Genomic DNA, 25,798 nt, shown 5'->3' on the forward strand with positions numbered 1-25,798 from the left:
AATTAGGTCCAGGCGAGATTCGAACTCGCGACATTCTGTGAGTGAAACAGACGTGATAACCACTACACTACTAGACCGGAAATCAAAAAAATTAGGGCGCTGGATTAGCTGGTTAAATGCGCCAATTGTCACGGAAATAACCGGCTTTTGATAATATATTGATCAATTGGTCATAGCCATAATTTTAAACATATAGATTGTAAGTTTTGGCGCTAAAATAACATGAATTTATTTCTTTCTTTCAATTTTTGAGCCACTGTAAGGCAAAATTCACAAGTTATTAAGGATTGTAATATCTGAAGCCGAATTTCACCTGGACAATGAGATGCTATCTCTTTCCAAAGCATTTTAAACTGTGAATAATATTTTATTTATTAAACAATTATTTGATTCTTTCGAAGTATTTATATCTACTGGAGCTTAGCATTGCAGAAAGCACATTTTGTTATCGAGATCTGTTAATCTTAGTAAGCACTTACGTCAGTGTTATGTTATCAACTACATCACTTCAATGCTAAAACTTGAGATAATACTAGTGAAACTTAATTAATTTTATTCAAATGTCATTGAAATTGATCATTCTTAGTAGCTTAGTGATTAATTCAACGTTTTAATTGAAAACTTATGTTTTCTAGGTTTATTACTTTTTGAAATGTATTATCAGAAATTGACTTCACAAATATTTAAAATTTGAATAATTTCAGAAAAATTATAATTCGATTTATAAAGATCATTGATACACATACGTTAATTAGACTTCAGTTTTAAGATGTACGGACAATATCATTATGGCTCGATCTCAGATTATTGCGCTAATTGATATATTACATTTAAATAGCAGGAGGTCACGTGACTTCATGAACTAATATTATATCCAAGTAGTTAATGTTTCATAGGTGACACGTATTACTGATATGATTAATATTAATTATTTTGAGTGATATTTTATGTAGCATAGAGCTCAAATTATATACCGACCACAGTTTGTAAATTCAGTGCTAGTGTTAACGAACTCACTAGACGTAATTTGTTAGATCGCATAATTACTCAAATCTGTTGTTTAATTATTGAAAGATGTAGTACTAGTACTAGCAGAATATAAATGCTGAGTTAGGTACGTCTGAAGCTATGCCGGTGCCTAGGGTTTAATTATATAATAATACAAATATTAGATGACTATTGAGCGGTATTTCGCTGCTCAATATATAAAAACAGCGCTACCGGTTCAGTTAGTAAATATTAATAAGTACTAGCAATATACATCGGTAATATCCAGCCAATTTATTACTCTATTATAATTAAAAAAAACCTTATAAGATATTAACAGGCCTACTGGTGGTTGAGTTACCAATATGACAAGTTCAACATTTTGTATCAAATAAAGGTAGCTTTACTGTTTCATGTTAATTGAATAGAAAACGATGGTTTTGAACAATATGATTAGAAGGCGTTAAAAGTTAACAACTCAAAAGCTTGGAGCATTTTTAAAGTGTAGCCAAAACTTATAATTTGAGGAAAATCTGATAATAGAACTTTAAAATTTGACGATCTGATATCCCAGCGTTCTCAGCATGTAGACCAAATTTATAAACGTATCACTTTGATTCTACCAAAGTTAAAACAACTTTACGTATCACTTTGAATCTTGATTCGACATGAACTTTTTCAGAATTAGGATTTACTTGTACACCTTGAATAATTCAAAAGTCTCTGATATGGGAATCACTTCCTAGTCAAAGATTTGATAATTGAATCAGGACTCAGGGTCTACTCCAGCGGACTTTCATAGAAAACACCCTTTGAAAAGTTCAACAGTTCATCATCAGATGGTTCATCAACGGGTGACGTTTGTTGCAAGTTTTATAATTCCGACCTAGCGTCTGCTTATGCACTTGTTTTGAATCCTGATTCTTTCAGGATGTCTGTGGATATGTTCTGTTTTGATTTCAGAGAATCGAGATCAAGCAAAAAAAAAAAAAACACACGATCTGAAAATCTAAAATCCCCATGGCACGGCTTTAACAACAACAGAAGAAAACGTTCGAGGAATCGAGATTAATTTACAAACATTTACAAAGAAGGTTCCAAATATTATAAACTAGATTGGCTGAGAAGCGTAAGGGCAATAACCCAATCAAGAATCCAAAAATCAAAAGCTTTCTTGGAATCTTGAAATTTGGGTGTACAAGTTGATGATCTTAGATCCGAGGATTTTCACGGTTGTATTGTTTTGAAGTGGAGATTCCGAGGGGAGGGGCATAAACCTGTCAAAATGAAAAATTCACTAAACTACAAAACAAATTTAATTTCTAATTAAGACATTTTTTATTTTGAATCATTAAACAAGGGTAGGAATCTTTATATAGGTGTATCATAATGTAATCATGAACTATTATTCAATAATAGTGTTTTGGGGGTTGGGTTGTATATGTTTTTTTTTATAATCAGTCAAATTTTTGATCCCATGAATCTAATTTCATGGTACCATTTTGTGCTAAATTCAAATGCATTTTAAAAGCATCTCTCAAGATATGAGGTTCATGTAAAGATTTAGTCTTTTGAGCATAAAATTCAGCTCTATTAACATAATCTAATAATTGATCAACATAATCAGCATGAGCACAGTTTTTAATAATAACTCTTGATCTTTCTCTTGGAGATAAACCTCTTAAATCAGCTAAACCTTTATCAGTAACAATGACATCTAAATCATGTTCAGTTTGATCTATATGAGAAGCAAATGGGACAACACAAGAAATACCAGTTGGATCTTTTTTGGAAGGTCTTGCAGCTGGAGTATGCATAATTGAAATTTTAGCATTTCTTAAGAAATCACCAGAACCACCAATACCATGTAACATTTTAGAACCTGAAACATTTGTTGAATTAGCATGAGCATAGATATCCACTTCAACTGGAGTATTCATAGCAATAACACCTAATCTTCTAATGACTTCTGGAGAATTTGAAACAACTTGAGATCTTAAACATAATTTTGAAGAAAATTCATCCCAATTATCAAAGAATTTTTCAAAACCTTTTTCAGTTAATCTAATTGAAGTTGCAGTAGCATAATCTAAAGAACCATTTTGGAATAATTCCAAGAAAGAATCTTGTAAAACTTCAGTCCAAACGGTTAAATGTTTGAAATTAGCATCAGCTAAACCTTCAATAACGGCATTTGCAATATTACCAATACCGGATTGTAAAGGATGTAAATTTTCTGGAACTCTACCAGCTTTAACTTCATCTCTGAAAAATTTAACTAAATGACTTGCAATGTTTTTTGACATTTGATCAGAAGGAGTATTTGGAGGGACAACATCTTTTTTAGTTGATTCGACAATTGCAGCAACTCTATTTGGATCCACAGGGATTGAAATTCTTCCATTTTTATGATCAGCTGAAGTATAAGGTAAAGGAGGTCTATTTGGAGGATTAATTGGTAAATCAATATCATGTAAACCTTCAAAAGATGGTGTAACAGTATTAACTTCAATAATGATTTTATCAGAAACTGAAAGCATTTCTGGAGAACCACCCACAGCAGGACCTGGAACAATTGAACCATCTTCAGTTATAGCGGTAGCTTCAATAATTGTAAAATCTAATAAATCATTTTCCTTTTCTCTTGTATAAAACCCATAAGTTAAATCTTGAGGAAACATTGATAAATGTTTATCAAAGAATTGAGTTTTACCATCATTAATATTTGAAGCAATTGGTCTACCAACTTGATGAGGAGCTCTTCTTGCAATCATATTATTTGTAGCCCATCTACTTTCTTCAGGACCAGCTGAAGCCCCAACAAATAAGTTGAATTGTAGTTGACCTTGTAAGTTGTTGTCTTCAACGTGTTGAGCCAAAGCATCAGGAACCACTTTTGGAGCACCAACACCTGTGAACCCAGACCAACCCAAGTATTGACCATTTTTGAACAATTCCACACATTGTTCTGGAGTTCTCAATTTTTGAAGATATGGAGCGTATCTCACTCTCTGTTTTAAGATTTGTGACATTGGTACCAGTTGTTTCTCTTGTATTTGTTGTTGACTTTGGATCAGAAACGAGTGACTATTTAAATGTGTCGCAACGAGGAGGGGAGTGGGTTTATATACACAAGAAGATGTTATTATGGGGGGTTTTAGGCCACAGAGGAGAGATCCGGGGGTGTGCAGACTCGAATAACAGACACGGGCAGAAAGAATAGGCAGAGAATATTAGGCAGATAATAGGAGGTGTAGGCAGAGACCTCTTCAGTTTAGAGAGACCACAGCATAACCAGGATACACACATCACCAACTTCAACTTCACAACCAGGACATGGCGATATACAATTGATTCCATTACCACTCCTGCTATTGGTCCCTATTCTGTTCGCACGACCCGTCGCGCTCCTCGGGATCGGTGGCCGAGAGAATAGCACCATCATCATTCACGAGCCAGGAGAAATGGATAGGTATTAACAAATTACATAGTGAATTAATCCAGCACTACCACACGCTCCAACGGTTCCGATCCGATGGCCTTGGGACGCTGGCCGATGGATAAGTGCTTGTAAGAGGTAGTACGGCTAGATTCAAATCAATCTGGATTCTGAGCTCTATACCCTTTTCATCTTGTTGTGTACAGCTCAATTTGTTGAATACCAACTGCTATGTGTCAATTGTCAACACCTCTGTTGGACACAAGCCAAGCTCAGGCCTAAACTAATCAACAATCGTCGTTTAGCATTTCTTGAAAGGGATATATGATCTTAATAAAGAGGAGAACGTATGTCTACTTGCGCTTAGTGGCACTCTTGTTGTTGACAGTCATCTATTGTCTAAATACCGATGGTAATTACCTTCAATCAAGGAATCATCATCTTCATCATCCCTTCTCAATACACTTCCCCTAATACTCTTTAATTGTTCAATTGGATTCATATTATCTATAGTCATATCTGTCTCTGTCAATACATTGCCCCTAGGCATCACTCTCAAGATCCCTTCCAATTCTTGTTTCTTAGCTTCACTATTATTGATGAAATTTGATAATGAAACGTAAAAAGATGCTTTTGATTTCTTGAAACTTTTCAAAAACAACTCCAAAGTCTCTATTGAACCTGTATATGAATGTAAACACACACTGGAACTATAATCACTTTTCAACAACTCCTTAGATATAATATCATGTATAACTCCACTAGTCTTTACATTATGAACAGAAATGGGTAAATTCAATTCAACAGCAATCTTCAATTGTTCGATAAATATTCTTTTTTGATGCTCCATAGTAGTTTTATAATTAGTTAATCCAACAACATCCTTGGATTCTTTAAACTTTGGATTACCATAGAACCCAGAAGTTGGAATTCTAAACAACTTATCCAATCCAATCTCTCCAAGAACAACTATATCATACTTGTTTATCAAATTCCTCAATATTTGTAAATGTTGGTTAAAATCAATCGGATCTGGCAAGATATCCAAGATCTCATCATCAAGATTAGATTCTTCTTTGATCCCAAACACTTGTCTATAATGCTCTTCTTTACCAATGATCCCATCAAGTGAGAACAAATGTGAATACCATGGATGGACTCCAAAACATGGTGTAACCATAACACTTAAACCTTGAGCCAATTTGTCAACATATTGGTAATCGATATGATTAGTTGACATCAAAATCAACTTCAAACAATCTTCAAACTGAGCATATTCCTTCACCAACTCATCAATTCTTAGAGGATCACACTCGGTAGAAACATGACAATGAGCATCTATCAGCATAATCAAAATAATCTTTATTTGATCCTTCTAGAATTTTCATCGGGAAACTCGACTTTAAAATTTCCAGCAATTCATCATCAACGTTTCGCGCAAACACAAGGTGTCAAAATCAAATTGTACGATCAAATTTTCCCTTTTGTAGCAATCCATACAAAAAAACCACAAACAACAACAATCCATAAACTTCTATAAATTGAACTTGTTATCCCAATCTTTCCAACAGAGCGCTTCATCAATTGCAATTGAAATCTTTTGCTTCAAAAACAACAACTCAAAATGACGCTTATCGTTGCTTCTTTGTAAGTACCATTATTATGCCAATTATATGTCACCATGTGCTAACCTTCTAGATTCTTACCTTACACGGTGGAATTCCAAATGAATGATGACAACAATGAACTTCCTATAGAAGCCTTGGCTCAATCCCATCCTATTCAAATCCCAAAGCAAAGAACCTCTTCAATCAATGCTTCAAGCACTGTTTCTCCAGTTGGATCTCATCAACCAACTGCAACTCCAATTCCTGCTTCAATATTGAATCATCAACAGAAAAATGATCAATATAAAACAAACAATTCTTCTGTCGAGGAGTTTTTCTACAATTCTCAAGCAAATTCTCCAAACGCCTCAACTGCTAATTTCCATCCTGGTTCAAAATTCCCTTCAAGTTCAACCCCAAGTTTAGCTATTGCTGCAGCTAATGCTACAACTAAAAATGTTGATGAATTGGAAAAAACTTTAAGTCAAACAAATTTAGCAGCTTTAAACAACACTTCTACAAATTCATTATCATCTGACAGACCAATGTTTTTAAACCAAGTTGGTTCAACTTCTTCAACTTTTATCCCCAAATCAAGAGTTAATTCACCTCCTCCAAATTCAGTTGTCGAACCTAAAAAATCAAACCGTTTTGAATTAGGTGTCCCTGCTGTTAAAAGAATTCATCAAAAATCAAATTTAAAATATCAAACTAATGAACAAGATGTTGATAATGAAAAAACAACAGAAAACATTTCAAATATCCATAGAAATTCAATCAATAATCTGGAATTGGATGATGATTATGATAATGGTCGTACTTATGAATTACCAAAATTTGGTGGTTATTCCTCAAATGATAAGAAAATCTTTAATCACCATGATAAATCAAATATTTTTGAAACTGCTCCTTTTAACGTTGTTGAATTTGCAAAAGGTAATGGTGGATTGAAAAATGCAATCAATTCTTCTTTGGAAGATGGAATTGTTAAAGATTATGTTTGGTTAGGAACTATTGGTATTCCAACTGATGAGTTACCTAATAACACTAAAACAAAAATTACAAACAAATTGAGAAATGATTATCATTCAGAATCTGTTTTACCAAGTGATTTCACTTTTCAAGGTCATTATAAAAGTTTTTGTAAACAAATCCTGTGGCCAACTTTCCATTATCAAATCCCTGATAATCCAAATTCAAAAGCTTTTGAAGAACATTCTTGGGAACATTATAGAAATTTAAATCAAGAATTTGCTGATAAAATTGTGGAAATTTATAAAGATGGTGATATTATATGGGTTCATGATTATCATTTATTATTAGTTCCGGAAATGGTTAGATCAAAATTACCAAATGCTAAAATTGGATTTTTTTTACATGTTTCATTCCCATCAAGTGAAGTTTTCAGATGTTTTGCTCAAAGAGAAAATTTATTAAAAGGTTTATTAGGTGCAAATTCTGTTAGTTTCCAGACTGATGAATATGCAAGACATTTCTTACAAACTTGTAATAAATTATTATTAGCTGATATAACTGATAATGAATTAAGATATAAAGGTCAAACTGTAAAAGTTGCCTCTTCACCTGTGGGGATTGATGCAAATAAATTAATCAAACAACAACATAGTGAATTGGTTAAAAATTGGAGACATTTAATAAGAGAAAGATGGCCAAATAAACAATTGGTTGTTGCTCGTGATAAATTTGATAGAATTAGAGGTGTTAAACAAAAATTATTAGCTTATGAAGGTTTTTTGAAAAAAAATCCAAAATTTATTGAAAGTGCTGTTTTAATTCAAGTTTGTCTTAGATCAAGTGCTACTGATCCAGTCTTGGAAACTGAAATTATGTCAATTGTGGATCGTATCAATTCATTAAGTCCAAATATTTCAAATACTCAACCAGTTGTATTTTTACATCAAGATATTGATTTTGCCCAATATTTAGCTTTAATTTCTGAAGCTGATTTGTTTGTTGTTAGTTCAATGAGAGAAGGTATGAATTTAACTTGTCATGAATTTATTGTGGCTACGAATGAAAAAAAATCTCCATTAATTTTAAGTGAATTTACAGGTTCTGCAGATGTTTTCACAAAAGGTGCAATTTTAATAAATCCTTGGGATATTAAACAAGTTAGTGAAAGTTATGAAATTGCTTTCAATTTAACACAAACGGAAAAAGAACAAAATTGGAAAAATTTATATAATGTTGTTATGAAACAAGATTGTGATTATTGGGTTGAATCAAGTTTAAAATTCATTGAAGATTCTTGGAGATCTCAACAAGAAAAGAAAAATTATCATAACTTGGATGTTGAAAAATTTATTTCAAGTTATAAAGATTCACAAAATAGATTAATAATTTTAAATCTTGCGGTTATTCCAACTGAAAGAATTTTACAAATTTTAACTGAATTAAGTTTCAACAATGATGTTTATATGTTGTCCACTTTTAAAAGAATAGATTTAGAAAGACTTTATCGCCGAGTTCCAAGATTAGGTTTGATTGCTGAAAATGGTGGTTTCATTAAACTGAAAAATGGTGGCCCATGGCTTTCAATTTCTAACAAAAATAATGATGATTGGATTGAAACAACTTCAAAAGTTGCAAATTCATTTGCTGAAAGATTACCAGGTTCTTATGTGGAAATTGGTGAATGTACTTTAAAATTTCACACTGAACAAGTTGAAGATCAAGAACGTAAAAGTTCAAGTATTGGTGATTTAATTTTCCATGTTAATAATAGTGATTCAAATATTCATGCTACTTTGATCAATAATACTGTGATTGTTCAAGAATCAGATTTGACTTTAAAAGCTGTTAAATTATTGATCAATTACATTACAAAGACTGGTAAAATCAATGATGCTAATTTAATTACACCAGCTTCACCAACAAGTCCAATTAGTGGTAATGAACAAATGGAGTTTTTACCAAAAAAATTGGATTTCTTAACAATTGCTGGAAATTCAAGTTTATTAATTATTGAACCTGTTTTGGAATATGCAAATGAATTGAAAAATGTTGATCATGTTTTCACCATTGCATTTGGTGGTGATGTTTCTAATGCAAAAGAACATGTTGAAGGTCTGAATGAATTATTTACTGTTTTAAACAGTGCTGCGTCATGAATGGTAACGGAATATAAATAGAAAATGTATACATTGGATAAAATCAAAATAAAAAAACGTTTAATGATATCTATACTTGATAACTTTCTTTAGCTATTTGATTTAGATCCTGTAAATCCTGGTAATCATCTTCATCCAACTCATCATGTTGATCCCATATTTTTTCAAATTCATTGAAATCAATTTTCCCATTTGGTCTATTGACAATCCAATTAACTTCTTTGAATCTCTTGTGACGTTCTCTATCAGCTTCAATTCTACTCAAGATTTGATCTTTTGAAAAAGGTTTCAAAGAAGCATCTTCACCTGCAACTGCTTTTGTATCCAACCCATTTGAATCCTTGGCATCTTTTGATTCATCATCATCATCATTATTAGATCCTTTCAATTGTTTTAAACGTTCTTGTAAACCATTTTGTTTATTTAAAATTAAAAATCTCCAAGCACCTTTGAAACCTGAACTTTCTTCACCCAATTCAGTAGATAACTGATCTATATTCTCTAGCGAAACTTCTTCAAATTTATCTCTCAATTCTGTATTATCTATATTATAATATTTTTCAATATTTGTTAAAATATCACTTGAACTTTTCAAATTTATTAAATTTTGATTAGGTACAACTTTCTTGAGTATTATTGGGAAATCATTCTCAAGATTATTAACATAGGGACTTATTTCATCTTTGGTTTTGGAAATATTTGTAGTTATAGCTGAAACTAACGATTCAATGAAGTATAACACATTGATTCTTGAATTTAAATCAATTCTATCTAAAACTTCTAGGATACATGAATGGAAATCTTCATGTAATTCTTTATTCTTGAGGGCAAACGATACACCTTTCGTGATTGCCTGAGATGACGGGTTTAGCTGCTCCAGTATCTGTATGAATTGTAATCTTGCTTCAAATGGATCCATGGTTGTCATTGGAGATGATGTTGATGATGATTTATTCGATTGTACACTGTTTTTCTGTTTCTTAAATGTTTATACTTTCAATAGTCGCGAATGATTATATAAGAGATGACATTAATTTTTTTTTTTTCAAATTTTTTTTTTCTTGTGGCGAGAAAAAAATTTGATGAAAAAAGGTACTTTAAAGTCTTTTATTAGAAACTTTTGGATAAGAACAATCAAGTCAAAATGCCTAAAAGTAAAGGAAAAGTATGTGGTTTGATATTTTGGAGATATATTCTCTTCTATTTGAACTTCAGTCACTAACAAAACTTTAGGGTGGTAAAAACAGAAGAAGAGGAAAGAACGATAACGAAGGTCAAAAGAGAGAATTGACTTATAAAGATGAAGGTCAAGAATATGCTCAAATCACCAAGATGTTAGGTAATGGTAGAGTCACTGCTTCATGTTTTGATGGTGTTGAACGTATGGCTCATATTAGAGGTAAACTTCGTAAGAAGGTTTGGATGGGTCAAGGTGATATTATTTTAGTCTCTTTAAGAGATTTCCAAGATGATCAATGTGATGTTATCCAAAAATATAACTCTGATGAAGCTAGAGCTTTGAAATCTCAAGGTGAATTACCAGAAAATGCTAAAATCAACGAAACTGATACTTTTGGTCACGAAGAAGAAGAAGATGTCAACTTCGAATTCGGTGCTGCTGATGATGACGATGAAGAAGATGATGAAGAATTGGATATTGATGATATCTAATCGATTCACTCAACTATTCATTTCTGTTCATTAAATTCTTTTGTTTTCATTATTTGCTTAATTTGGTTATGTATTTCAAATTAGATCGTTTGTAATTGCATGTTTTGTATATTTATTCGGGTTGGATTTTATCATGATATAAAAAAAATTCAAGATTTTAGTATAAATTTCCTTGCAAAAAGCTGTAGATTACAACTATTGTTCCCAAAGATGACGTATAATTATGATTTTATGAAAATAATTTTATATGAATGTTTGAAAGAACTGAATGTATTTTACCGTTTTTGTGATTTCGCTTAAACACGAAATCTATCAGCCTCACGATCACTATCACCATCTAAACTTAAGCTATCAAATCTTCTCAATCCAACTGATTCTTCATTTTCATTTGAGTGAGAACCAGCAGTTCTATGTATATTTAATGATCTTCTGGCTTGGAAAGCACCAACACTACCTTCCATTGGAATATCACCTAAATCATCATGTTGACTGAATAGAACAGCTTGATGATCCTTCTTCTTTCTAGAAATATTTAACAAGTAAACACCTGAAAAGATGATTAGAAATCCACAAATCAAACTTATTGAATCTTTTGGTCCAGCATCATTATAATTTCTAAATAAAATGAATGATGCAAGTAATGTTGCAGTTGTGAATGTGACATAATATAATGGATTAACAATAGATGTATCGAATTGATCCAATGCCTTGTTGAAATAGTTCATTTGTGTTAAAATACAAACAACAACAACAGCAATGAAAATGTATGTTGAGACATGAGTGAATTGATTGTTACCACTTAATGTTAATTTCAATGCAATACCAAACGCTTTAATACTAACAATCGAAATGGAACCAACTGTTGAACAGATTGAAATATAATAGATTGGATTCTTGGTACCGTAAATTGGTGCAATTTTGTAAATCATAACTAATGCAAATACCAAAACAATGAAAACGTAGGACATGAATAAAGGTGTCATGGCATAATCCAAAATCTCATCAACTGTTTGAATATCTTTATCAGAAGGAGCATGCAAAACAATAATCACACTTCCCAATAGACAAATGGCACATCCCATTTTACCTAATGTTCCTAATTCTTCACGTAAAAACACAGCAGCTAAAACAGCACCAATGATAACTGATAATGCACCCAAAGGGGTCACCAGAATAGCAGGTGCAAATGTGTAAGCAGCGAAATTTGCAATTTCACCAATGGCCATGGTTAACATTCCAGCCCACCATATAGGGTTCTTTAAATATTCATGACCACCACCGTCAAAACCTTGCTTTGAAGCATCTTTTAGACCTTGCTTTGTGATGATGAATGAAGTACCAATCGCGAAGGACGACGATATGGCAAGGGCCAGCCCAATATATTTATCTGCAACCATAATCGTTTATTTGATGATAATGGAGTTGATGACTTATAGAATTGAAAAAAAAAAGAGTGTAAGGTGGAAGATTGACCTGAAGATTTTTATTAGAAGTTGAGTTGTAGAAGTTGATGAAATCAAAACCATACGTTTCATTTTTTTTCTCTTTTTTGTTGACGTTTTTGGTTTTTTTTTTTTTTTTTCTTTTTTGGCGTTTCAAAGAAGAAGTTTTCGCGAAAGTGTTGGCGCAGCAGGTTTTCTGCCTGGAGGATCAACAGGTTTAGAAGGAGCCTCTGCCTGGAAGGTTTAGCCTACATGAAAATTTAGCTAGAAAATTGGAATTCAAAAGGGAATCTAGGAGGTGAAATGTCTCAGAATATTAGCGTAAATAAGTTTCCACTTTCAAAACTTCGATTGACAAACAATTTGCTTCCAATTCGATCATTTTAATGGCTTTTATCGGTTTACGGTGTGCGATGCTCAAAATGAACACAATCCATACAAAAAAAAAATTTCTGAGATCTAATCGAAACTAGACAAGTGCTTCTTTCAAACAACAAGACGCTGGTGTGGGCTCATAATGGCTGGTGACATGATATCGTTGGAAAATCCACCATGTGAAGGCGTTCAAGAGCTCACAATAGATGAGTTGACTTCACTTAGAAGATTTTTCATAGCTCAAAAGTCTGTTCAAGTTGATCATTATGATGACTTTTTAATCAAGACATTTCCGTTATTGATACGATCTTTGAAAAGCGCTACAGGTGTTGGAAACTATAGAATTACATGCACTGATACAATTGCAATTTGGCTTCTCAGGGCATCTCAACTGTGCTCAAAATGTCCAAAATTTGAGAAAACCATTGGTGATATGATATTTGCAAACGATGATTCAACTTTTCTTTTCCGTTATGTTGTTGATTACTGTAATGAAACTGGAGCTCCATTATCAAACTCACTGAGAGATGTTTTCACAAAGCTTTTAACATTGTTGAAGCGCTATAATCCTCAAGAGTTGTTCAGAAGTTGGGCGGATGAAACCTTGGGAATATCACATGGAAGAAGAGTTCAATATTATTTGGTTGAGCTGCTATGCAAAGAAATTGAACAAAATGACTACTTTATAATCAAGGACCCAAGTTTCGTTAGTGACACCATCCAATTAATGTCATCAAATGCTCTGGCGAATCCAATAGGAAAAGCTGTAAGTGCAATTTACAAGAAACTATACACAGATGAGGACCACGCAGAGGAATGGGTTTCACTATATTGGTCGCCAATAAAGCAGGGAATTAAAAATCCTGCACTTAGAAGAGGTATCGAGCAATATATTTTGCCAAATCTTTTTAAATTTTCTAAAACTGCTTTCAAGGTGTTTGTTAATGACCTACAAGATGATATTGATTTATTCATCACCTGTTTAAACATTGGCCAAACTCTGGCCATCGAAGAGGATCCTTTCCCAAATCTAGTTTCTTTAGATGTTGTCAATAAACTTTTGGTTAATGATGCTTATAAAATAAAAATATTTCAAATGTTGACATATTCACCAAAAGGTTCAAGACCTATCAGTTCAGAAGTCTTTGATATTATGAGAAACAATTTGGATGTTTATTTCACTGACTGTGAAGTGGAAACTCGAAATGAATTTCATAGTTTGTTCAAGCAATTCATCTTTAGAATAAAAGATTCAGCTTATGCTCTCCATAGGGATGCAACCAAACTAGAAAAGAAATCAATGTTGAAGGAAGCTCAATTGAAATTTGAACAAGTTAATATTATAAAATCGTTTTTGAAATGGTTATTGTCTTTCATAAAAGAGCAGATAAAACCTGGAGCTCAGTATCAGAGAGTAAGTACAGGGTTCAAAATTTTACAGTTTTTAGCCGATACAGGGTTGGATTCCAAAATATCGGTGAAATTAGACATTTACTATCCATTCAATATTGAAATGTTTGATGAATCATTTATTAGGTTGTTCTTTGATAATATATTGAGTACCTATGAAGACACTAGAATGAATGCTGTCTCATTACTTGTCCTTTCCAAAATAACTTTAGATGAGAAGCATAAATGCATTTTGATTGAAAAAGGGATACATATGTTGGGTGATTATACAAAGTCGGAAGCAGGCGCAATGATTCTTGAATGCTTATATCTTTTACAAAATGATGATTTGATATTGAAAAATTTGATTTCGAATATTCCATTAAACACAGATATCAAGCAAGCTGTTTACTCACCAGTCCACGGCTATTTTGAAGCTATGAGTTTGATTTTAAAACGAATGAACAAATTTTCCGATTGTGAACAAGTTATACAGATTGTGGAAAAGAATTGGGAAACTGTGAGAGAAATTTTAAGCCATGACTCTCCTGAAGGCTGTGACCAATATGGTGTTGGTTCTGCTCAATTAGTTCTGAGTTATGCGTGGAGAGCAACAAAGGAGTCCACCATATTGCTACAGAGATTATTGGACTTTGAATTAACCAAATCTCAACTGCTCAGAGTTGGTGAATTAGCGCTGGATCAACTATCAACTGTTCGTCATAGAGGTGCATTCTCTGCTGTTTATCCTACATTCATCAAAGTTGCTTCAATTTGTCAAAAAATGGTGACTGACCAGTCCAAGAAATGGCTAGATTTTAATATTTCACTGATTCAAACAAAGACTCAATTGATCACAAGAAGATCAGGGGGATTACCATTTCTGATAACTGCAATTGTGACAGTGGAAAGAGACTTATTAAGATATACCTTTGATAGGCTATTAGAGATTGCAAGAGAACCAGTCGATGAAAAAGCGGAAAGTGAGAAAATGGATATAGCTCAAGTCCATGCTTTCAATTGCATCAAAACACTTTTCATTGAATCTCAATTAGCAACTTCAGTTGCTCCATATATTTATGAAGGTCTTGAACTAGCTCTGTCAACTTTTTCGTCCAAAATTTGGTCTGTTAGAAATTGTTCAATAATGTTATTCACTGCTTTACAAAATAGATTATTTGGGAGAAAGAAAATGAGCGCAAGAGTGTTTTTTTCAAGGTTTAAAGGTATTAGAGAAATCTTGATCAAAATTTTGAAGAGTTCCATTGCTGAAGGAAATCTTGAAACTTTGTTCCCAGTGTTGACTATACTATCGAAACTAGAAGCAAATCCAGGGTATGATGGTTTAGATGAGTTTAAACCATTGCTAAGAGTTTGTTTTGCTACCAAATACTGGAAAATTCGCGAAGCAGCTGCCCGTGCCATGCCTGCATTGATAACAGATCCAAATCAAGAAGCTGTGTCACTATTGGAGACATGCAGTATAAAGAACAAAAATAAGATGCATGGTCATTTACTAGCTATCAAATCCTTGAATGTTTACTCTGAGGAACTAGTAAAACAATTGTACCTAAGATTTGATGAATTTTTTATTCACAACAAATGCTATTCAACAAGTATGATTTACGTACAACTCTTATCAGCTGCTTGCAAGGAGTTCCCAAATGAGGAAATTACTGAAAGAACACGAATTTGGTTTTCGGAGAATAATAGCCAGTTTGAAATCGACGGCTCCAGACATTTATTAATGAAAGAAGTTTTCAAATTTATTTCAAGCAATGATGTTGATTTGCTGAATCAAGGTTTAAGGTCCCCATTTTTTGAGGTTCAATTGGAAGCCATCGACTTTTGTGCCAAATCAAAGGCTCAACTTCCAGCTCTTTCTGAAATTGCTAACGATGATGACTGTTGGACTTATGTTCGTTCAAAAGCTATTCCATTGGTTGAGGATTATTCTACGAACAAAATATTTGAATTTGTTGAAAAACAAGATGTGTATGGTGAAGATATCAAAAGATCATCTTTGGAGTTACTAGGAAGTATTGCAGCTAAAAGTCACAATTGCCAGATTTATGAGTCTTGGTATAAACTCGCTGTTAAAAATGCAGATGATAACGAACCTTATCAAATTAGGTTGTCAGCATTGAAATCTGTTCTTAGATTTTTAAATGAACGTAAAACTTCAGATGTCTTATGGTTACTCTACAACTTTTTATCAGATGATGACGATGAAATTAGAGAGTTAGCTTCAACGCATTTTGGTGGAAACTCGGTTTCTTGGTATGATGGAGATCAATTTTCTCAAAATTTTGGAAAAGATGAACTTTCAGCACATGTGGTTTTACATCAGGCTTTAAAATTTAACCCATCTTTTAGTCCAACAAGTGGAAATGATAAAGTGTTGTTCAATGTTGAAAAAGCCAATTTTTATAGAAACAAGTCTGAGCTTCACACACAATTAGCGAGAATGGTTCAAAACAGCATAGAATATTTAGCAGATCATGATACCAAATTACTCAAATCTCACTTTTCTGAAATGAGTGATAAATTGGTAAAATTTATGAAGGAAAAAGGTTATGATGGCATTTTGGGATGGTCCACAGAAGAAGAGGTATTTGAAGATATTTACGGTGTGATTTCATACTTGAAGGCCCTTAATATGGATACTTCAAATATTTTACTTACTGCTAAGCAAGTCCAACTACATGACTATTTAATAAAATTATTGTCAAACTAGATAGATTAATAATAAAACTTTAAAGCATCTCTTCTATATTATGTAAATGGTTTCGCGAATTGTTTTTTTTTCTCTTGATCGCCATCGCACTCGTGTAGTTGAAAACCGTGTTGGTATTTATGATGTACCTCGCTTCACCATTAAGGCCTTCAACCCTTAAAAAGAATATGGACCAGGTCACCAAACCGGAAATGACTAGCTTTCTAAAGCTGCCGGCGGAAATCGTCATCAAGATATTGAGTTATCTAGACGTTAGTGATCTCTATAACATTGCAGAAACCTGTCAGTCATTGAATCATATTATAAATGATGAAGAGCTTTGGAAGAATCTGTTTATGAAGAGATTTCACACAAACCATTTCAGTTCAAGTTCCAATTCGTTCAGGTACAGTGTTGAGTTATTTGAAAGAAATGAAATCATTCATCGTTGGAAGAAATCTACTGGTATGCATAGAATTTTCACAATAAACAGTACAGCTATAGAGAAGGTTGTTTTAAATTATCCCAAATTGTTATCTTTCAGTGATCAAGGGGATATCAATATAAGCTCGTTAGAAAGAGCTAAAACAGAAACTACAATTCCAATGACAACTCCAAATGGTTGCACGTCATATTCATTTAACACATCTGCTTCAGTGTTTGGTAGAATTGATGGTAAAATCTTTGGAAAGTTATTGGCAACAAGATCTTTTTTAAGCTCCATGTCAGAATTCAATAGAGCGCACGAAGGAATGGTCACTACAATTCATAATGATGATTCAATGTGTTATAGTGGTGATGAAAAAGGCAAATTGTTCACTTGGGATTTGAAAAATGGTGAATTCATACAAGAATTTGATGTTTCAAATGAAGCTATCATTAGTGTTAAAGGATTTAATAACCTGATTGTTGCATTAGACTCTCAAAATGTCTACATTATTGAAAGTGATACCGTGCGATCTATCCCACATTCCTCAGGGTCTGATTTCTTTGAAGTTGATTTTAGTGGTGGACTAGTAATTGTTGGAAATCATCATGAATTATCAGTGTATTCATATCATAGATCCTCCTTTGGCAGACAAACAAAGTTATCTGTTGGTGAACAGGATGAAATTTGGAAGGTTGCTTTAGAAACAAAAACCATTTCAAGTAGGGATTTGAAAATTGCAGGATATGATGGGTGTAATTTCGGTGTTGTGACTAAGTTAGGTAGAGTCATGACTTTTAATATTAGAGATTTGAGATTGAAAGCTAGTACGGGTCTACTTCAACCGCAGTGTGAAATAGTCCCTATTTTTGATACACTTAGAATTCCAGATGGGATACCACCAATCAGTTCAATATCTATAAATTCCACAGTGGTTTTATTGGGAAGCTATAATGGGTTTGCGGCTGTATATGAGGTGTTAACTGGTGAATTCATCAAACTGGTATCAAACAGAATCCCAAAAAGGCATTTGCCTTTAACTCAACCGCCTTATTTGATTCCTGTGAAATTTGTTGAATTATCTCCAAAAAATCAAACTAATGGTGTTTTGATTGTTAATAATGTTGTCCAATACTTTCAATTTGGTAAGGCTTTACATGATGTTCAAAATAGCCAAAAGAAGAAGAAATTATTAACTGGTGTCTTAAGTGATAGAAAGGTTAAGTTGAAAAAGAAAATCAAACATGAAGTTGATGAGTTAGACTATGAAGCTCATGAACAATACAAAAAAGATCAGTTACTCGATAAATATAATGGAGTGGATCTTACCGAATGGGAAGAAATGGAGCTGGCAATGGTGCTGAACCATTCTCTAAATGATCAATCACACAACACTGGAAAAGAGCTTGAAGATGAAGATAGTGATGAGGTTGATGCAGAGTTATCTAGAGCTCTTGAGCTTTCCAAATTAGAACATAAAAATGACAATTGGGATGATGGTGGTGCTTCAAGTGATAACTATACCGGTGCGATAGAACAGTCTAGCGTAACTAAACGAGAACCAATAGAAAGCAATGCCACACGAGTAATTGAAGATGATGATTTTGAGAAACAGATCCAGGAGGCGTTGCGAAGATCGTTGTACGAATGATTATGGATTCATCCAGTGTTATTACTATTGTAGATTATTAGGTAGAATATTTGCAGTTTATCGAGTAGCTCAATAAAGAGAGAAACCTAAGACCGAGCTAGTAACCTAGCATTGAATTATATTGCCTATTTCACAGAAAGATTGATCCTGATCTCGAGCTTCCTTTATTACACAGTTTTTCAGTTCAACAATTTTATTCAACCGTGAAATCTGTCAATTCTGAATCTTTAAACGAGATCGTACCAACTGGCGCAAAAAAAAAACAGACTATAAGAAGAGGTACGTATTCCCTGATTTTTCCTATTTTCATTTGCAATTATCAACCCACAAAAAATTTCAAGCTTCAATAAAGAAAAGTTGATTTCAAACGACGCCCATTCATCGAAGAATCAATCAGTTTTCCTTTGTTCACATCAGCTAATAAAATCTCAATATTTTTAAACGATCATTTTTCGCGTTTTTGACATTTTTTTGTTGAAAAAAAAACCAAGTTCAACATAACAACTAACTTTCTTGCAACTAGTTTACATTAATTATTGGGCATTGATACTATATTTCAATCGTTTAATTTTTGGTACTTTTATTCATCCATTTTGAAAAGTTAACTTATTCCCAATCTTCATATTCATAAAATGACTGCCGCTGCTCGCCCACAAAACGTTGGTATCAAAGCCATTGAAGTTTACATTCCTTCACTTGTGAGTATCCTTAAGCGCCAACAGCTAAAGCACTTTACTAACTCTTACTAAGGCCATCAACCAAGCTGAATTAGAAAAATTTGATGGTGTTTCTTCCGGTAAATACACCATTGGCTTAGGTCAAACCAACATGTCTTTTGTTAACGATAGAGAAGGTAAGTATAGTTGTTAAGCGCCAACAGGAGATCGTACTAACTTTACAGATATCTATTCATTATCATTAACTGTCTTATCCAGATTGATCAAAAACTACAACATTGATGTTAATTCTATTGGTAGATTAGAAGTTGGTACTGAAACTCTATTAGATAAATCCAAATCTGTTAAATCAGTTTTAGTCCAATTATTAGGTGAAAACACCGATGTTGAAGGTATTGATACCATTAATGCTTGTTATGGTGGTACCAATGCAGTCTTCAATGCTATCAATTGGGTTGAATCATCAGCTTGGGATGGTAGAGATGCTGTTGTTGTTGCTGGTGATATTGCCATTTATGATAAAGGTGCTGCTAGACCAACTGGTGGAGCTGGTACTGTTGCCTTATTGATTGGTCCAGATGCTCCAATTGTCTTTGATAACATCAGAGGTTCATATTTCGAACATGTTTATGATTTTTACAAACCAGATTTCACTAGTGAGTACCCATATGTTGATGGTCATTTTTCCTTAGCTTGTTATGTTAAAGCTTTAGATAAATCTTATGCTGCTTATTCTAAAAAAGCTTTGAAAGCTGGTGTTGAAGGATTAACCAGTAAGACTGTTGGTGCCACTAAAAGATTTGATTATAATGCCTTCCATGTTCCAACTTGTAAATTAGTTGTTAAATCATATGCTAGATTGTTATATAATGATTTCAGAGAAAACCCTGAGTTATACCCAGAAGTTGATGCTAATTTAGCTAAATTATCACCTGAAGAAAGTTTAACTGATAAAACTGTTGAAAAAACTTTTGTTGCTTTGGCCAAAGAATTAACTAAAGAAAGAGTTCAACCTGCATTACAAATTCCAACCAATACCGGTAACTTATACACTGGTTCTTTATATGCTTCATTAGCTTCATTGTTATACTATGTTGGTAATGATAAATTACAAGGCAAACGTATTGGTTTATTTTCATATGGTTCAGGTTTAGCTGCTTCATTATTCTCAGCTGTTGTTAAAGGTGATATTTCACATATTACAAACAATTTGAACTTTGATAAAGTTTTGGCTTCAAGAAACTATGTCTCACCAGAAGAATATGAAGCTGCTTTAGCATTGAGAGAAGCTGCTCATTTGAAGAAAGATTTCAAACCAACTGGTTCAATTGATCATATTGCTTCAGGTTCTTATTATTTAACTGAAGTTAATGACAAATTCCACCGTAAATATGCTATCAAGGAATAAGTTACCATATAGGAACATCAGATTGCTACTTAATTGCGTTTCAAATCCAAAATATTTTGTAGTTGTTCAGTGATTCTATTGACATCTAGGCTATCAAAATTTTGTAAAAGGAGTAATCAGTAGTCAGGTAAACAGTCTTGATACCTAACTCATTATAGGTTGAGCATTACACTGTCTCAATCGAAGTTTAGTGTACAAATTGCTGATCAGTGAACAGTGATTGTTGTATTTCACCAGATACAAAGCCGAAACCCAACAGCTCGTGGGACGTCGTTTGACACAAAAAAAAGTTTCAACGTCTGATCTTCAAATTTAAACATGTACTAGAACTGAAGCCTTGATCGTATTGTAACGGAATAGACCTCTCAATAAGACAACCAGAACAAGTGCACTCTCTAGTCCTGGCACTGCCAGTTCACCAAGTACTACGCTTTCGTATAAAATAATAGTCTCACGAGTATTGGTCAATTGTCAGCATCGAATAGAAGCGAGCCAATTACTGTATGGGCCCTGGTATGCGCAGCATCGGGATCTGAAGTGGCCAATCAGCTTCGTCTTGAACAGGGCTCGGAACCAGCGCTTATGTAACAATCTGGAGGCTAACCTTTTTTTTTTCAAATGCTTAAAAAGAAGCGAATATTCCAGATCTCAATCAACCGTTAACCGCTGAATCAAAAACAACAGGATACTAGGGCGAAGGAAGAATAGAGAGAAGAGTGCCCACAATGCCATTCAAGTGCTTCAAGTACAACTACTTCTACACCTCGTCAAAGAGATACCACACAGCGGCCAAGCACAACGCTACCGCCTTCTTTGATTCATCCTTCAACTACATCAAACAAAATAGCCACCTGCTATCATTGGAATCAATATCAAATGGCGCAAGAAACTACCCAAACCCTCACCCTGCTAATTCAGCAACAACAAACTACCTTCAATTTGACTACAACTCCAACAATAATATCCTGCTGAATGATGATGATAATAATTCCTCCAATGCTGCTGTGTCTCCTGCCACCATCAAAAGTAATGAAAACACCCTAATTGATGACTCTTTACACACACACCTCAGCAACCCAATAACACTCATATTCCCTTACCAACTACAACAGGTAGCACTAGCAATCAACAAATCGAACTATCAGCAGATTTTGAAGAAAGTGCCCGCTGTCAATGTAACTGATGTATTGAATTCAAGTGCCAAATTATCCCCATCACCATCATTGCAACCACAATCACATCTATTCAATCAGCAGAATCAACCAGCTATCCAAAGACATCATTTACACACATCTGCATTAGTACATAACAAACTAGAGGACATCAAGTCATCACCAACCTTATTAAACTCTGAAGAGCAAGAACCAAAATTTTTTCAACCAATTACAACTGAGAAAATACCTGATATCGAGTTGAGTGATGCAACTTTCTTACGTGAACAAAGTGAAAGAATTTACGTGGCGTATGATCAACATAGATATAGAAGAATACACTCTCATTATATGGCCATCAAAAGAAACAACATTGTTCCTTCAAGAGAAATTTATACCATTGTCTTATCCTCAATATCTAAGAGATCAATTGATGATACTTTAGATGATAAACTGTCCACAATGCTGAACGTTTATCAAGATTTGATCCAACATAAAATCAAACCAGATTTAGCAATTTATTCCGTTGTTATTAATGATTTGTTAGAGGGTTCAATCAAATCCTCATTGGATTCTAATATCAGTTCAAATGGTGCAGATTTTTTCAAAATTGCAATTGATATTTTCAATGCTTCAAATTGTTCACAAGTTCAAAATTTTGATAATCATTTAATTGATTCAATTTTAATCGGTATGAACCTTTATCCAGGCGTTGTGAACATGGATTCATTGATGAATCTGTTAGACAAACAAGAAAATTTCAACAAGAGTCATATTTATTACATTGGTTTAATAAATAATTGCAAACTAACCAATGATTCTGAAAAAGCCATAAGTTTATATGAGGAATTCAAAACTGAAAGCTTGACATCACCATTATTAGCTGAAAAGCAATTTTTAATTTATTCAACATTTATCTCAACTTTGGTATCTATAGGTGAAATTACATTAGCTACAAAATTTTTGGATAAATTATTAAGCACTATTAAGAATTATGAAGAATTTGAACCAAAATTAACAATGCTGTTAAGTTCATACATTATTACCCTTTCAAAGCAAAATGTTGGTAAAGCTTTAGAAATTTGGTCTCAATTTAATAGCATTGATTGGATTCCTGAATTTTCTTATGAATTTTATTCAAATCTTTTATATCAAACTCAAGAATTTAATGACGCTGAAAGAATCTACAATTATATGGTTTGTTTACCAAAAACAGATGCAAAGACAAAATTAAACAAGTTGAATTTAGAAACCATTTTAATTGACCCAGTAATGATTAATGACTCAATATCAAGATTTTTAATTTCTGCAATACAATACGATCATAAACAATATGTTTTAAAAGTGATTAAAGAATCATTTATCAGAAAGACAACTTTTGATATGTCTGTCTACCCATTGGTTTTTTACTATTTGAATAACGTTGAGCTGACAACAAAGATTTTGAATTTACATGGATGCTTAATGAATAATGGATTTGAGTTTTTATCATATTTAACTTCTGTCGAAACAACAGCATTGTCACCACAAGAACTCATTCAAACAAAATTTTTCCAAAAATTGGTTCAAGATTACAAATTAGATAAACTTGAAAATTATGATGGCTTTTACAAAATTTTCAATTCGGTTTTCACTTCAGAGTCTCCAAATTCAATAGAAACTTTGGAATTATGTGCATCGTTGATTATTGAATTTCATGATTTGGACAATTATTATGTGGAAATTCCAAACATTGAGACTAGAGAGTTTAAAGATGAATTGACAAAGTTTTTCAAACAAACTGTTGAAGAAAATAACTTAACTTCTGACAATCTCAAATCAGAAACAATTGCGGATGCAATCAAATTGTTATTTTGATATGTATACGCGCATAACCAGAACGAACTATGACGACTTATAATTTGATTAATTCAATCAATTTTAATGACATTATTTATTTATTATAAACTATTCTATTGTAGATATTTTAAAGAATCAGCTAATTCATCAAATAAAACTGGAGCAGCTTCAATTTTTTTGAAAATTTCCTCTTCAACAGGTTTAAATAGTTCTTTACCAATTGAGTTATTAGTTAATGAAGTTAATAACATTGAAGAACTCTTATTAACATCGTTTAATTGCTGTGGTGGATTATAAATTGGTAATGGTTCTTGTTTTGAATCCAGAGGGTTCAATAAATTCAAATCATGATTTTGCGATTTTTCAATTTGATTAAAAGCTTCATATTCACCAGTACTTATATCAACAGACTGAAATCTTGGCTCAATCCCTTTAATTATAAATTTTCTTTGACCACTTGGTAGATTCAGAACCATGGCACTTGAATTTGGAAATGCATTGGATACATTTTTAATGAAATCAACAGCTGGTAGTAATTTTTTTTATTTTGAACAGCTTCTTTTTCAAATTGTTTTTCATAAGCTTTCCATAAAGAAATTTGGGTAACTTCACCATCTTCAACAGCTTTATAAGAACATCTCATCCAGGAAGTTGCTCTTAATGGTTCGTTTAAAATTATTATATCTTTATAATGTTCTGGTGATAAAACAGGTGGTGATGTTGGCATTGGTGGTTTTGTTCTTTTTATCAACTTCAAATAATCCAATTGTGAAAAATCATTTGGATTTCCTTTAATATTCAATTGATATGTTAATAATTGTGGAAGTTTCAATTTTAGAATTTCTTGTCTTGTTGATGATTTTAATAATGCATTTATTCTTAGATTTCCAGGCAATGCAAATTGATAAAGGATATCTAACGAAGTTAGAATTAAATCATAATCATTTGTTAATAAGAATGAAACAATTTTATCCAATATATTGGAAGTTAAGTTACTTGAACAATTTTCAACACTAAGTTCTGAACGAACAAGAAATCTTGCAAATGATCTCATTATTGAAATTAATAATGATCTATCATTATGAGTTTGGAAAATCTTGGTTAAACAAACAAATAAATCATCATCTTTTGGAGCCGGTGCAATATAAGAAGACACACTTTCAACAATATCAACTGTGTACATCAGTAATTCATTGTCTAAATTGGAGTATTTGGATGTATTTTCAACATCATCAATTAGAGGAGAAGGTTGATCATCTGTTTCAAAATGGCTCAAAACTTCATACAAAATTTTTTTAGTCTTTGGATGTAATGCCAATAGTTGTGTGAAATCACCGTCTTGTGATAAGTTTCTTAAACTCAATGCTGATGTCTTGTTAAAGTTATCGTATAAATCATTCAACAAGTAGTCCAATATCCACTGGTGTTTAACCAGGTAAGGTGCCGAGTTGCTAAAATGAAGTATTGTCCTCGAACACCAATCCAAATTGATTCCAGCCTTCAAATTTAATTGCAAATGTGTCATTAGATCGGATCCTTGGAAATTAGAACCTGGATGACTGAACAAATTTTGATTTAATTGGGCATAGTTGTTGTAAATTGAGCTTTGTTGTTGATCACTGGATGGTACTATTATGGCAGTTGGTGTTATTTGAGGGAGCTGAGGTACCGACATTTTCTTTTGATGATATATAAAGTTGATGTTCTGATTTGATTGGATAATTTTGGTGTTGTTTATATGTTTTTTTTCATGTTTTTATTCGTGTTTTTGATCGTTCATCGAGAATCGAATTACGAGGGTCTATGTGAGCACGTGATGACACACATTCCGAGGTGGTATAAAGGTTGAAATTTCAAAAGTTCAAAAGAGATGAAGTTTATAAACAAT

At 32.9% G+C, this 25,798-nt stretch overlaps 10 protein-coding genes and 1 non-coding gene across 11 annotated transcripts; 6 read left to right on the top strand and 5 right to left on the bottom strand.

The window, feature by feature from the left end:
• Positions 1–4: 4 nt before the first annotated feature.
• WICANDRAFT_t87 lies at positions 5–77 on the bottom strand. The gene has a single exon. It is a non-coding gene; the product is annotated as a tRNA-Val (tRNA).
• A 2,346-nt stretch (positions 78–2,423) lies between these two features.
• Positions 2,424–4,183, bottom strand: ACH1 (acetyl-CoA hydrolase). Its single transcript, XM_019182776.1, has one exon. It carries the CDS (start codon positions 4,017–4,019, stop codon positions 2,445–2,447), a length of 1,575 nt encoding a protein of 524 aa, XP_019038689.1. The 5' UTR covers positions 4,020–4,183; the 3' UTR covers positions 2,424–2,444.
• Positions 4,184–4,814: 631 nt separating this feature from the next.
• WICANDRAFT_79990 (putative endodeoxyribonuclease) lies at positions 4,815–5,774 on the bottom strand (the record flags this gene model as incomplete). The annotated part of the gene is made up of 1 exon (XM_019184984.1): positions 4,815–5,774. One exon carries the CDS (start codon positions 5,772–5,774, stop codon positions 4,815–4,817), a length of 960 nt encoding a protein of 319 aa, XP_019038690.1.
• Positions 5,775–6,347: 573 nt separating this feature from the next.
• On the top strand, positions 6,348–9,518 carry TPS3 (trehalose 6-phosphate synthase/phosphatase complex subunit). Its single transcript, XM_019182586.1, has one exon. It carries the CDS (start codon positions 6,579–6,581, stop codon positions 9,162–9,164), a length of 2,586 nt encoding a protein of 861 aa, XP_019038691.1. The 5' UTR covers positions 6,348–6,578; the 3' UTR covers positions 9,165–9,518.
• Positions 9,519–10,308: 790 nt separating this feature from the next.
• Positions 10,309–10,835, top strand: TIF11 (translation initiation complex factor eIF1A; the record flags this gene model as incomplete). The annotated part of the gene is made up of 2 exons (XM_019185828.1): positions 10,309–10,329; positions 10,398–10,835. 2 exons carry the CDS (start codon positions 10,309–10,311, stop codon positions 10,833–10,835), a joined length of 459 nt encoding a protein of 152 aa, XP_019038692.1.
• A 296-nt stretch (positions 10,836–11,131) lies between these two features.
• On the bottom strand, positions 11,132–12,232 carry WICANDRAFT_33140 (uncharacterized protein; the record flags this gene model as incomplete). Its single annotated transcript, XM_019182037.1, has 1 exon — positions 11,132–12,232. The coding sequence occupies one exon, from the start codon at positions 12,230–12,232 to the stop codon at positions 11,132–11,134; it is 1,101 nt and encodes a 366-aa protein (XP_019038693.1).
• Positions 12,233–12,438: 206 nt separating this feature from the next.
• Positions 12,439–16,778, top strand: TRM732 (tRNA methylation protein TRM732; the record flags this gene model as incomplete). The annotated part of the gene is made up of 1 exon (XM_019182777.1): positions 12,439–16,778. Exon 1 carries the CDS (start codon positions 12,795–12,797, stop codon positions 16,776–16,778), a length of 3,984 nt encoding a protein of 1,327 aa, XP_019038694.1. The 5' UTR covers positions 12,439–12,794.
• A 167-nt stretch (positions 16,779–16,945) lies between these two features.
• On the top strand, positions 16,946–19,086 carry UFO1 (SCF ubiquitin ligase complex subunit UFO1; the record flags this gene model as incomplete). Its single annotated transcript, XM_019184184.1, has 1 exon — positions 16,946–19,086. The coding sequence occupies one exon, from the start codon at positions 16,946–16,948 to the stop codon at positions 18,833–18,835; it is 1,890 nt and encodes a 629-aa protein (XP_019038695.1). The 3' UTR covers positions 18,836–19,086.
• A 381-nt stretch (positions 19,087–19,467) lies between these two features.
• ERG13 (hydroxymethylglutaryl-CoA synthase) lies at positions 19,468–20,920 on the top strand (the record flags this gene model as incomplete). Its single annotated transcript, XM_019183648.1, has 3 exons — positions 19,468–19,533; positions 19,586–19,688; positions 19,737–20,920. 3 exons carry the CDS (start codon positions 19,468–19,470, stop codon positions 20,918–20,920), a joined length of 1,353 nt encoding a protein of 450 aa, XP_019038696.1.
• Positions 20,921–21,645: 725 nt separating this feature from the next.
• On the top strand, positions 21,646–23,928 carry RPM2 (ribonuclease P; the record flags this gene model as incomplete). The annotated part of the gene is made up of 1 exon (XM_019184985.1): positions 21,646–23,928. One exon carries the CDS (start codon positions 21,646–21,648, stop codon positions 23,926–23,928), a length of 2,283 nt encoding a protein of 760 aa, XP_019038697.1.
• A 17-nt stretch (positions 23,929–23,945) lies between these two features.
• Positions 23,946–25,684, bottom strand: RSC9 (Rsc9p). The gene is made up of 2 exons (XM_019186470.1): positions 24,435–25,684; positions 23,946–24,390 (listed from the first exon to the last, which is right to left on the bottom strand). The coding sequence occupies exons 1-2, from the start codon at positions 25,583–25,585 to the stop codon at positions 24,024–24,026; spliced, it is 1,518 nt and encodes a 505-aa protein (XP_019038698.1). The 5' UTR covers positions 25,586–25,684; the 3' UTR covers positions 23,946–24,023.
• Positions 25,685–25,798: the final 114 nt, after the last annotated feature.

This window comes from Wickerhamomyces anomalus (genome assembly GCF_001661255.1).
Source record: "Wickerhamomyces anomalus NRRL Y-366-8 unplaced genomic scaffold WICANscaffold_4, whole genome shotgun sequence".
Classification (NCBI taxonomy): Eukaryota; Fungi; Ascomycota; class Saccharomycetes; order Phaffomycetales; family Wickerhamomycetaceae; genus Hansenula; species Hansenula anomala.